Here is a 13,386-nt window from a genome sequence, read left to right as displayed (position 1 = left end):
TTGGGATTCTAAAAGACAGTAAATGTCAGAGAAACCGGAAGGCTTGACATTCACAAGTTTTACACTACTGTGTGAAAATCTAGACCACTATCCTAAAACATAAAGGCACCATTGACAAACATTATCATACATGAATTTAAAAAGTTGTTTATGTAAAAGAGTTACATGATAGGGGCTATTGTTGGAACATCATAAATACTTATGTTCTGTTTCCTATCATAACAGTACAGCATACAATAAATATTTTCATAGCTACAATATCACCTCCTATTGGAGCTTTAGAAATTGGGAAATATCCAATGAATAGTTGTATCTGTTTATCTATAACTGTGGTGTATTTTTTGTAACCTACAACTATTTTTTTTATTTAAAGTGCTGAATCATCATATTTCCAATCACAACATTTCATCAACTCTTTACTGTAAAGCAGAAAATTGTTATCTTAAATCTGAAAGAACCCTAGTGTTGTACATAACGTCACAAAATTTAGGGTGCATATGCCCCTATTTAAAAGAAATCTTTTGTTCTAACATTTTGAGACATTTTAATAAGAATTCTTACATTCATATCGCCTTTCATGTGAAAATATATCATATATATTATGTATTATAATATATTTATGGTAAACAAGAGCATAAATGCCAACAATGTGATGTCCTTGACACTGTTGATGTGGGTGCTGTAGAGGTCATGTCAAATGCTACCTAATCACCTCACTCCCAACACTAATACCAGTGGATTAGTGGAGGATAATCAGCGTAACTTACATGTCACCCCTTAGACATAACGATGTGAGAGATGAACAGAATGCTGCCACTAGTGACTCCTCCAGCCAAATTCCACATAACATACATTGTACCTCTTTGGCCAACTACTCAACAACACATAAATTTCACTGACACAATCTGGGCTCCTTTGGAATTGACACTAGTCCCATATCTCAAACACTTTGTTCTATCAGTTTTTTAAACAGTAAACTTACATAAGATATCTAAATTTGTATATCGTAAGTGAAATAAAAAATATACTGAAATGAAATCTTTATATACAATCTCCAAAATATTCTTAAATTTGCATTAGAAAACTAGACAACTTTTGTGCACTTACAAATAAGTATTCAACGACTAGAAACTGTAATAGGTAAAATATTCCTGTTTCCATTAGAGATATCAGCAACTAATTACCATGACAAGTTACTAGACAATAATGTGTGCAAGTATTTAACTAAATAGTCACCATATGACATAGATGTAGACTTTAACAGTTGCCAGTATGTAACGGCTGGCTACCATAAGAGACAACTTTTACCAGCTACTGCCAACAACTTTTTAACAAGATCAAATTAAGCTTGGAAGAAATGTATATATATATTTCATTCAATTTAAGAGACTCCAAGTGTAAAGGAAATATATAAAGCTATATTACATAAAACTAACAGAATTTTTTTGTACAAAATCAACAGGAGGCCAGACATCTTTGGCATGGCTTGCTTCAATCATAATATCTGATCACCTGTAATATGTTTTTAATGAAAACAACATAGCACTGTTATAATAAACACCCAATCACTCACTGTCCATGTGATGATCACATGACTAAATAGCAAAGAGAATGCCAAAAGGTATCATGAGAGGAAAAAATGCAGTAAAAGTGAACTTTGATCAAGGTCATCAACAGTCTCTATATCTAAGGGAAACCAAATTTATACCACATAGAGTATGCCTGACCATGATTGATAATAAATGCCAGACAAGAACCTTGAAGAAAGACTCTTCAGAAGTACATCTTTCATATAATCGTGTTGTCTTTCTCACCAAACAAATTTTGTATGAATAATAGATAAGACACAGGTTTACATCATCTCCTGTGGTGGGAGTACAGGGAATTTATAAAAGGTATAAATCAGCCTTTTGGTGCATCGCTCAAGGTACTGAACGGTACAAATAGCACTACATGCCCAGTGAGACTAAAGGCTGCACACTTTACCTTCCCTTAATCAAAGAAGGCTGTTTGGTTATTGGTGTTTCATCAGCATACCTTCATAAAGATTAAGTTGGCAGGAACATACCTATACTTCCTCCAGAGAATCATGTAGAGCTAGCATCCTCATTTGGTTTTAATATTGTACCTCACTAATACTTTTACCATATGGGTATTAACACTAAAACATATTACACTTTGTCATCCTGGACAGCTTTAGGAGCATACAGCCTCATCAGCACAGCCAATCTCTTATGTGATCCATTGCTCATAATTTTTAGAAAAACTTTTAGCAACTATCATATATATATATATATATATGTAAGTGGCAAACAGTATGATATTCCTCAACTAAAAACTATGAGGTAAAATTAGTAAAAAGAAACAAAATAGTATATATGTCCATAACTAACAATCTCTCTACGACCTTGGCACCAACCTTTGTTTATCTGTTCTTTAAAAATTTTGAAGTTTTAATTTGTAATTGCTCTTAACTAAACAAAATTTGAAAATAAAATTCTTCTTCAGAAAAAGTGATTTTAATTAATAAAAACCCCAAAAGATGGTAACATGTCAACTGCCTGGTTATCCTGATTAGTCTAAAAAGGACCCAGGTGTACCTATGTATGAAGCTTGAGAACCACCAACCCTATGCTTTCGTTTTTTATGTTTTGTATTTTGTAATTCAAATATGGCCCCCTATTAGCCATTTTGTTTTTCTGATCAGTCCCAAAATGTAAAAGGCACAGCAATAGGCCAAAGCAAACTGTTATTTGAAATTTGAGAATGATCCATCCAGTGCATCATCAGAAATAGTGTTAACAATTGTTTATGGATTTATGAATGTATGAAGAACAGATAGATGAAGGGTTATTTAAACAGCCACCCATCTGGTGATGAGGGCTAATAAATATACTCCTTGTGCTGACATGTGTAATACCAGCTAAGTATAATAACTCTAGTCAAGAACTTATTATGTTATTGCCTAATTAATCATGAGGTATAATAGCAAGATGTATGCAAAAATACAATACCATGAAAATGGTTTCATAGGTATTAAGAAATTTCCATTTGGTTGAATATTAGTGAACACCAGATACATATGCTAACATATATTTATACTGAGGGTAGGTACAACATTTAAAGACAATCAAAAAATCTAAAATATTAAGTATTTATTCATTCTAAAACCTACTGAAATCAGATCAAAGTATTACAAATCTCTATACAGTATAACATCTCTAAACTGATCCTTCTAAAAACCAATCACCTGTTAAAATCAAATAAAATAGCATTGTACAAAATGGTGTTCTTTTTACTACAGCATTTAAAAACTTCCCAGTACAGTTCTCTTTCAATTTTGAATACCAATCTGATTTTGTGTCCGAAATGATTCAAATATATTGAAAATTACTTCTGAAAACTGAGCAGGCTGTGAAATCAACACTTGTGATGAAAGCCATAAGCTTAAGTTATTGTTTCACTGAAGGGCTACAGACATTTTGATTTGAGGGCAAATCATGCACCGCTAGAAAGCCCTTGTATGTTATCTTATTTGTGTGCGTTACAGAACACATTATTTTAAGTCACACAAAGTTGAAATGTTAATGAAATGATGTTTTGAAAAATAATTTGGATGTACTGATCAATGAAACATCAAATTTATCAGGTCAAACCACTTCCAGACAGACCAACCAAAGGTGGCCAGGTGTGTGTAATCATTTCTCCCTTTCAATGTGAAATCACATGTTGTATAACCTATATTTTTTTCACTCGATCAAAATAAAATGTTTTCACTCTATATAACAAAGTTTCATGTCATTAGGATATGTGGAGTATAAATGATCAAACAAATGTTAAACATGGATAAATTGATATTACTGTACATTACAGAATCACATTTGGACAGGTCAACTGAACCCTCCATAAACTGACCAAATGTCCCATGTAAGGCCGGTTTGGAGAAGTTCCACTGAATCTGAATTAGTGCATTCTACTATTTAAACTATCTGGATAATGATGCTAGTTTCACTTCTGCTTCTTTATGTTTTGACAAAAAATACAGGTTCACCTTGATATCATACTCGTTAGCAATCATTTGAATACATTTGTTTTAACTTGTATAATGATGTTCTAAAGAAATAGCAGTAGACAATAATCTCTCCTAACTAACATTATTATAATAAAACTCCCAAAATCTACTTAAAGTTACTAGCTTACACCATTGATTAAGTACATTGGAGTTTTCATCACATTCTTACATAATTAGTTTCAGCTAAAAAAAGACAATAATTAATCAAAGTTTCTTAAAAAGCAAGCATGCCCTTGCCTCTCCTAGTCCTCTGTCTTAACTGTGTTAGTTCTGACTGCAGGCTGCCAGCCTGTTAAAACACCACCAAACCTACATCAAACAAAATGGGCCGATTCCGCATAACACAGCACATACAGGTGTCAATAAAGTAACAGGTCTGTAATTCACATCACATGATGGAGGTATCCCCCTCCAACACCTACTGTACATTCTTCACCACATGAAAGAATGCTATAAAAATCTCAACAAATGAGTAAATATTACATAAATTCATAAAATTGGCAGCATTTCTTACATTTTGCTTCTGATGAAAATGATTACAAAAGTCAAAAGATATCCAATTTTCATCCTTGCAGGTTCTTATAATATGTCGTACTAAGATATTTGTTTCTGCGCATCGCAAAGGTATTCACATTCCTCATGTATGGAAATATTTATCTTCTCCACTGATTTGTTTTGCCCTTGACATTTCCAAAATTTATCTAGTGCCAGTAATTCAGCAGGATTTTAAACATATCTTTTTCAAAAAAGGTATCGGTGAAACTGCTGAATGCGCCCCAAAAAAGAACTCATTTACACAAAATTCTAATAAAGGAAAATTATTCAGAAATTAAGGGGTTTCAGGCATTATACTTGGTATACTGTACCTCCTCTTAGTATGACCAATGTATCTACCAAGTTTTATTATCCTTATTTAAATGAAAGCAAAGTTATGCTAAGGACATAAAATTTTAACAAAAGGGCAATAACTTTGTAATTAAGGGGTTGCAAGCTCTGAATTTGGTATAATGCAACTTGTTTTTAATATGTATACACAAAGTCTCGTTATCCTAGTTTTAATGCAAGCAAAGTTATACCCATGACACTAAAATTTTAGTGAAGGGCAATAACTCTGTAATTGAGGGTTCACAGGCCCTGATACTGCTGCACTGCACTTTGCTTTTGACTGATGTATATATCACATTTCATTATCCTACTTTAAATGCTGAAAAAGTTTTGTTCCAGATAATAAGAATTCAGTAAAGGGCAATAACTCTGTAATAAAAGGGTTGCAGGCCCTGAATTTGTGCACTGCATATTCTCTTAATATGATCAATATATAAACCAAGTTTTATTATCCTGATTTTAATCCTGGCAAAGTTATGCTCAAGACAATGAATTTATTAACAAATTGCAATAACTCTGTAACTGACTGGGTTGAGGGCCCTGGATTTGGTGTACTGCACATCATCTTTGTATGATCAATGCATACACCATGTTTCATCATCTTAGTTTAAATGCAAGCAATTCAAAGTTGTGCTCTGGATACAAAGGGCAATATCTCTGTAATAAAGGGGTTGTGTGCTTTGAATTTGGTACACTGCATTTTATATAAGTATTACCAATGTATACATCAAGATTCATTATTCTAGTTTAATTGTAAGCAAAGATATGCTTTCGAAAAGAAATTCGAAATAATGGCAATACCAAGTAATTGAGGGGTCGAGGGCACTAAATTTGGTACATTGCACATCATCTTAGTAAGACTAATGTATACACCAAGTTTCATGATCCTTGCTTAACTGTGGGCAACGTTATGCTGAAGGAGGGATGGAAAGACAAATGAAATGGCAGCGGCCACTACATGCTCCCCTGAAAATTTTTCGAGAGCATAAGAATTATGCTTTTATAAAATCAGAATTAATGTACTGATTTTAGGAAATATGATTTTTTTTGTGCATGTAAAATACACCTTTTTTTATCATAAATCTTCATAACCATCAAATTCTTTCCAAATAATTCCAATTCATGCTTCATGTTTCCAACATCCATAATTTTCAACCAAAGCATTTTGATGATGTTATTCTTTGGGATATATCAAAATATCAATTCTGTGACCAGGCCAGACCACTGAAACCAAAGGAGATTAACAGAGACATGCAAAACTAAGTGAAATATTAAGCACATGCATATCAAAAAGCACAACAAACAGAATGAACTAAGAAGGTAATTACAACACTTATGACAGGTAAGAGCAATACCAACAACAGTAAATGGTCATAAAAAATTACCTGAGTTCACACTTGATCTGAACCCAACCTGGACTTCTCATGAAGGACCAAGGGTGATACCATTTACTGATGACCTCCACACATGAACACAGCGTCTCCAGCCAAAGGTGCAATACTTGTTCACTTAAAGAGCAAGAAAAAAATGAGTCTTAACTATCATTACACAAAGGTTGTATATAAAATATTACAAAACTTGCACCTAATAAAATACAAAACAAGAAAATCATAAACATTATTATGAGAAATTAACTGAAATTGGATATGATTTTATACAGACCTAGAAAGTAATCAAAGTTTAGGATGGGCAACTAATTCCCCTCTACTTCCTGTAGCACTGTTAAATTTCAATGAACCATTGTTTCATTGGCCAACATCCCAGTACCAAATTTTCTACAAACAGACAAGGTGATTCTAGTAACCACAACCCCCATCCCCCACTCCCCCACCTCCTACCCTCAACTTCGTTGCAAGGAGGTATTGTGTTGAAATGTAGGTACAAGATTGAAACTTCCAGTAAAGGAAAGTGACAATAAATTTCATAAAGATATTCTTAAAATTTTACTTACTTTAGCCCACAGCAGATCAGTGATCTGAACTTGACATCCATTTGTGCATGGCATGTGTCATGGGATATGTTGACAGCTTGAACTGCCTGTGGAACAATACACAAAAGTACTTTTTATATATATGCAGACATTTCCAAAACAGAAATACATTTAATTAGCCATATAATAACATCTCCATCATCTAGTGAACTAAAAATCAGATGTTTGTCAGTGTATCATCAACATTTCCCTCCTGAAAAATCCACTACATTTTAAGGAATCAGGATAACAAAATAATTTATCTGGATAAAAAATTAAGAACAACACTACAACTAAATTATACAAACCCGATACAAGATTTCTTCAGGTGTCAACACTTTCCCATCCTGATCCAATCTGTGAAGAGAAAATAATAACATCATAACATTTGGTAAGACACAAAACATAACATTATCATACTTGATAAGACATACCCATAACATTACAACTTCTGATAAGACACAAACATGACAAACCATGATAAGACACAAACATAACATTGCTATATTTGATATAACATAAATATAGCATTACAACACTTGATAAGACACAAACATAAAAACATTACAAGATTAAATAATAAGATAAAATTACAAAACTTGATAAGACATGAATATAAAACACATTAAAACACTTAATAAGACACAGAGATAACATCACAAAACTTGAAAAGACACTAACTTAAGAGAGCAATATTTGATAAGACACAAATATAACAACATTACAACACTTGATAAGACAAACAGAACAACATTACACTTTATAAGGCACAAACAAAACAACGTAACAACACTGATTGGATACAAACAGCAACATTAACACAAGATAACACAAAGCATGACATTATCCCTCACTGCCATGGTTTAAAAGAAAGACACACAATCATATATATATGTTAATATTACAACAAGTGTGATTTCCATTTGTAATTTTCTATTGTTTCTTAGCAAAAGGCACAACTAGGACATTAAACTAATATATACAGAAATTTTTGTGGAGTTGAGTGAAATGGTTTTGAAATTATATGCCAGAAAAGCTCTAAGATAGACGGATGACAAATATGGACGGAGCCTAAATTAATATCTCCCGCAAACATGTTTCGCAAGGGATAATTAGAAGCTGGTACATTAACTTAAGCAAGGTAATGACAAATACTATAGAGACAACCATTGGCTGGATAATAAACCATGGAAAGTAACAGCCAAACAGCTGATCAGGAAGGGTTAAAGTATGATCATAATCAATACTGAGATAAAAAGATTGATCTTTTATCTTGTACCAAAATTCCTTGATAAATGAGGTATTGATGAAAAAATTAGAAATAAGTACATATTTTAAAAGAGATTCTAATTTGAAGGAAATGATGTGGGTACTCTGCAAAAAAATTCTTGCTGAAAAAGGGTTATGAAGATCTAAAAGTTAATTGTTGTTGTCTCATCCCATGATAAAATGTAATTAACATACCTGTAGGTCTTACACAACACAAGTCTGGAATACACTGACTGGAAGTCCTTCTCAACTTCTCGTGTCGCTGCCTACAAATAAAACTTTCAATTAGTCAAGCAGAGCAGTTCAAGGTAACAAGATGATATTTAACATAAATAACACCATAGCTTTGATTTTCCTACTCAAGTAGGACTCATTCAAAATTCTTCACCTTGCAGGATTCATTAGCCTATGACTTTGACTAGATCAACACTGCCAGTTGGACATGAACTTGTATCCATATTCACACTATCAAACTACCCATCAGAAAATGCCTGGGAGTAATTAAAAACAAATAATTAACACTATATTATTAAAATATCTGATTAATAAAAAAACTGATGTTACCTGGTTTCAGTATCTGTTGACCAATCAGTATATTTATTATTTGGTCACTCATTTGAGATCAAAGGTGAAAATATCAATGGAGGCAAATTTTACCTTTTTACAACTCCTACATGTAAATCTATACTACTGTAACCATACACCCACCAATTGAACTCTGATACCATCACTGAGAATACCTACATTAGTCCCATGATACAGCATCTTTTTATATGTAAGATGTACTGATATAAAAAGTGTGACATCCATATTTGTAATACCAGTGGTCAAGATAAGTGTGCCAGTGACCTATTTTTGCTTTTTTTCACATCAAAATCCAAAAGGTCAGAATTTGAAAAAAGAAGTTGTTGATGAGCTAATTTTGGTTTATACTTGTTTTCAATTATTGGTGTATAAATACAAGTCCATCTGGAAAAGCATTACTCATAGACACATTCGTGTAATGAAATATAATAGAAAACTTCAGGATTGAAACCAAAATCAACAAATTTCTTTTTGGCTGCTTAACTTAAATACAAGAGTAATAAAAAATTATAATACATGTACAGTAAATGGTTTTTAGAGTTAGTCAGAAACAGAATGTCATTTCCATTATTTAGATTTTGTTAGCATCTCCTCTAGCCCAACCTTACCTAATAAAGCAGCTTGATACTAAGTATGAACTACAATATTTGTTAAGACTTTATCACACTTTGAGATCTTGATGGCACTGTCATGACCATGAACTTCTTTCCAAAATTCTAGTTTTTTTCTGACTCATTGCAAGAATTCAACTAAATGCTTCTCAAACTTCAGCATATCAATTGTTTATGTCAGACAAGAGATCTCAGAAGGATCTTGTCATCCACCATTGTTTGATCCTCATTTGTTCTTTAAAAATTGGATGTTTTGCCTTCTTTTCTCTTCTGCTCATAATAATATGAAATTTGAAAATTTCTAATCATTAGCTGGCAAATTCACCTTTCTGCCATTTTGCTTTTCTGATCAATATAATGAATTACGCACAACTAGATGCCATGAAGAACCTACATTTGAAGCTGGAAAAATATCTCTCCATTTCAGCACAAGAAAAAGTAATACCAGGATTGTTTATAGAGAGTCCACAAATGTCAGGGACAGATAAGCCCACCATCTAATGATAGTAGACTAAAAAGATGCTCATTCATTTGATTATTACAGAGACTCACTTTAATCCCAGAGACCAAAATTATTTATTTTCTTTATGGTCTTTAGAACTGAATTGTTTTAAGAATGTATCTTAAGTATATTACAGGAGGCAATGTGCCATAATGAGTGGAAGTCAGCATGCATGAGAAACAGATGTAGCCACCAGGTATGTGATTTAGGCGACCTTAACTTTGTTACACCAGGAATGTTGTGATGAAAGCAACATGGATTAGGAGGAGGGGCATTTCTCCTTTAAATAAACCTGTTTAAACAGACTGTGGTGTTAATACACAAACAGCATGCACCAGAAAGGTCAACTGACATGATACAAGAAGAATCAAAACATTTTTATTACATCATGAAATGTATGGTCTTCTTGTCCAACACAGATTTTCTAAATCTTGTAACAGTGACCTTCATCCTACAACCCTGAAACTCAGACTTGTCTGTGATATTATATCATTGATATCATGGTCCTTTATATGAATGTGAGGTTGACTGACATCCCTTCAGTCACTAAAAGTCACTAGAATGCCAGTGACAAGTGTTTTCTGAAAATAGTAACCTGGTTGCCAATACCCTACAACTCGGAAACTCAAACTTGACTGTGATATTATGGTACTTCTATGAATGTGAAGGGTTTTTTTTTAAATCAAATTCCTCAACGAAGGAAGATGTCAGAGTTCTGACAAGGATTTTTGAACAACAGTAATGATGGCCTTTACCTGGAAACTTGTCTGCTAATATGGTCTTTCTAATGAATTTGAAATCTTATAAAAATACCTAAAGGAATGAAGCCAATACATGCTGGCAAAGATTTTCTTGAAACAAGTAACAATGACCTTGACTTTGACCCTACAACTCTGAAACTCAAACTTACTGCAGATATTATAATCCTTCATAAGCGTGTAAAGTTTTAACAAAATCTCTCCAGACGTAAAGATTTTTTTTTTTCAAAAAAAGAAAGTAAAAGTGATGTTGACTGTACAATCCTGAAACTAGAACTTGTCCAGGTATTATGGTCCTTTATAAGTGCCTGATGAAAATCTGTTCAGAAATGAAGCCACTCAAGCATTGACACACAATCTATATAATTAGTAATAATGACCTAGAAGCCTGAAATTCAAACTCATCCAATGACCCTTTAATATTGTGTGAAGTTTGATCAAAATTCCTCAGGGAACGAAGGAGCTAGAGTACTCAAAACGATAAGTGTTCTTACATAAATTAACTCTACATCTATCCACTATTGTAATGATTTGTGCAAGGTATCAAAGCTGCTATCTATAATCAGATTTATACAGAAAATAGTGACATTTTTGGTCAGTCTTAGTTTGATCTCTAGAAACATAGGAATACTTTTACTGGTGGACAGAGAAACAAGACCAATGCTCTCATGCTAAAACACCAGCAGGTCAGGTGGAGTTATTTTAGATACAAAATAAAAAAGGTTTGCTATATCCACTTACAGGAACAATGCTAACATAATGTCACTGCAGGTAGTGAGGATATTTTCAGGTATGACCTTTAACTACTGCAAATATACAGATGTCAGAAAGGTTAAACAATGACTGGTGAAAGAGAAACAAAATAATCACAATGCTAGCAGAGAATTTAGATACCCTATGCATCCTTCCAACCAACCGACCGGCTACATATGTAAAAAGCTGACTATGTTTATTAAAATGGGTATCCATGTAAATTTGAGCTCTAGGTAACATGACAACTTAGGGTGGGATAATATGCACAGCAAATGACACTTGATTCTAAACCTGCGTGTTAAATTCTTGTGTATTTCTTTATATATACAATCATCTACCACTGCAATTGATCCAACAGAACTTGACACATTGTGCAAGCTGAAATATAAAAAATGGACAGACAGATACACAAACAGACCTGATTACTATCAGGTACCTGCATCATAAATGTAGGGCCCTTTTGAGAAGAGAACTTAAGTGTATGACATCATCATCCCTGTATGGTACCTCTGACAAGTTAAGAGTACTGTCAACTTCAACACTCTAGATACCACTGACAGGTAAACTGTACAGGTAAACAATACTGTCAACTTCATCCCAGCAGGGTACCACTAAAAGGTATACTGTACTGTCAACATCATCCAAGTAAGGTACAACTGACAGGTAAACTGTACTGTCAACATCATCCCAGCAAGGTACTACTGACAGGTATACTGTACTGTCAACATCATCCAAGTAAGGTACCACTGACAGGTATACTGTACTGTCAACATCATCCCAGTAAGGTACTACTGACAGGTATACTGTACTGTCAACATCATCCCAGTAAGGTACTACTGACAGGTATACTGTACTGTCAACATCATCCCAGTAAGGTACTACTGACAGGTAAACTGTACTGTCAACATCATCCCAGCAGGATACCACTGACAGGTATCCTTTAATGTCAACATCCTCCCAGTAAGGTACCACTGACAGGTAAACTGTACTGTCAACATCATCCCAGCACGGTACCACTAACAGGTAAACTGTACTGTCAACATCATCCCAGTAAGGTACTACTGACAGGTATACTGTACTGTCAACTTCAACACTCTAGATACCACAGACAGGTATACAGAACTGTCAACATCATCCCAGCAGGGTACCACTAACAGGTATACTGTACTGTCAACATCATCCCAGCAAGGTACTACTGACAGGTATACTGTACTGTCAACATCATCCCAGTAAGGTACCACTGACAGGTATACTGTACTGTCAACATCCCAGCAGGATACCACTGACAGGTATCCTTTAATGGATACCACTGACAGGTATCCTTTGAAGGTAAACTGTACTGTCAACATCATCCCAGTAAGGTACTACTGACAGTAAGGTACCACTGACAGGTATACAGAACTGTCAACATCATCCCAGCAGGGTACCACTAACAGGTATACTGTACTGTCAACATCATCCCAGCAAGGTACTACTGACAGGTATACTGTACTGTCAACATCATCCCAGTAAGGTACCACTGACAGGTATACTGTACTGTCAACATCCCAGCAGGATACCACTGACAGGTATCCTTTAATGTCAACATCCTCCCAGTAAGGTACCACTGACAGGTAAACTGTACTGTCAACATCATCCCAGCACGGTACCACTAACAGGTATACTGTACTGTCAACATCATCCCAGTAGATACCACAGACAGGTATACAGAACTGTCAACATCATCCCAGCAGGGTACCACTAACAGGTATACTGTACTGTCAACATCATCCAAGTAAGGTACCACTGACAGGTATACTGTACTGTCAACATCATCCAAGTAAGGTACCACTGACAGGTATACTGTACTGTCAACATCATCCCAGCATGGTACCACTAACAGGTAAACTGTACTGTCAACATCATCCCAGTAAGGTACCACTGACAAGTATACTGTACTGTCAACATCATACCAGCAGGATACCACTGACAGGTATACTTTA

At 34.3% G+C, this 13,386-nt stretch overlaps 1 protein-coding gene and 1 long non-coding RNA gene across 2 annotated transcripts in view; one reads left to right on the top strand and one right to left on the bottom strand.

The window, feature by feature from the left end:
* The window catches only part of LOC132551262 (small G protein signaling modulator 3 homolog), a 41,248-nt gene that overhangs the window by 4,005 nt on the left and 23,857 nt on the right, over positions 1-13,386 (bottom strand). Inside the window, exons 16-19 of the mRNA XM_060215385.1 lie at positions 8,391-8,461; positions 7,235-7,283; positions 6,909-6,994; positions 6,343-6,465 (exon numbers count right to left, since the gene is read on the bottom strand). Of these exons, the coding sequence (XP_060071368.1) occupies positions 6,343-6,465; positions 6,909-6,994; positions 7,235-7,283; positions 8,391-8,461 (329 nt within the window). The remainder of the gene's footprint in view (positions 1-6,342; positions 6,466-6,908; positions 6,995-7,234; positions 7,284-8,390; positions 8,462-13,386) is intronic.
* Positions 1-13,386, top strand: part of LOC132551263 (uncharacterized) — a 40,343-nt gene that overhangs the window by 9,855 nt on the left and 17,102 nt on the right. The gene's annotated exons all lie outside the window — the stretch shown is intronic.

This window comes from Ylistrum balloti, unplaced genomic scaffold (genome assembly GCF_031769215.1).
Source record: "Ylistrum balloti isolate Yb309-2 unplaced genomic scaffold, AGI_CSIRO_Ybal_v1 Utg370190, whole genome shotgun sequence".
Lineage (NCBI taxonomy): Eukaryota > Metazoa > Mollusca > Bivalvia > Pectinida > Pectinidae > Ylistrum > Ylistrum balloti.
Note: the sequence above shows the minus strand (reverse complement) of the source record. Positions and strands in the feature narration are given on the sequence as shown.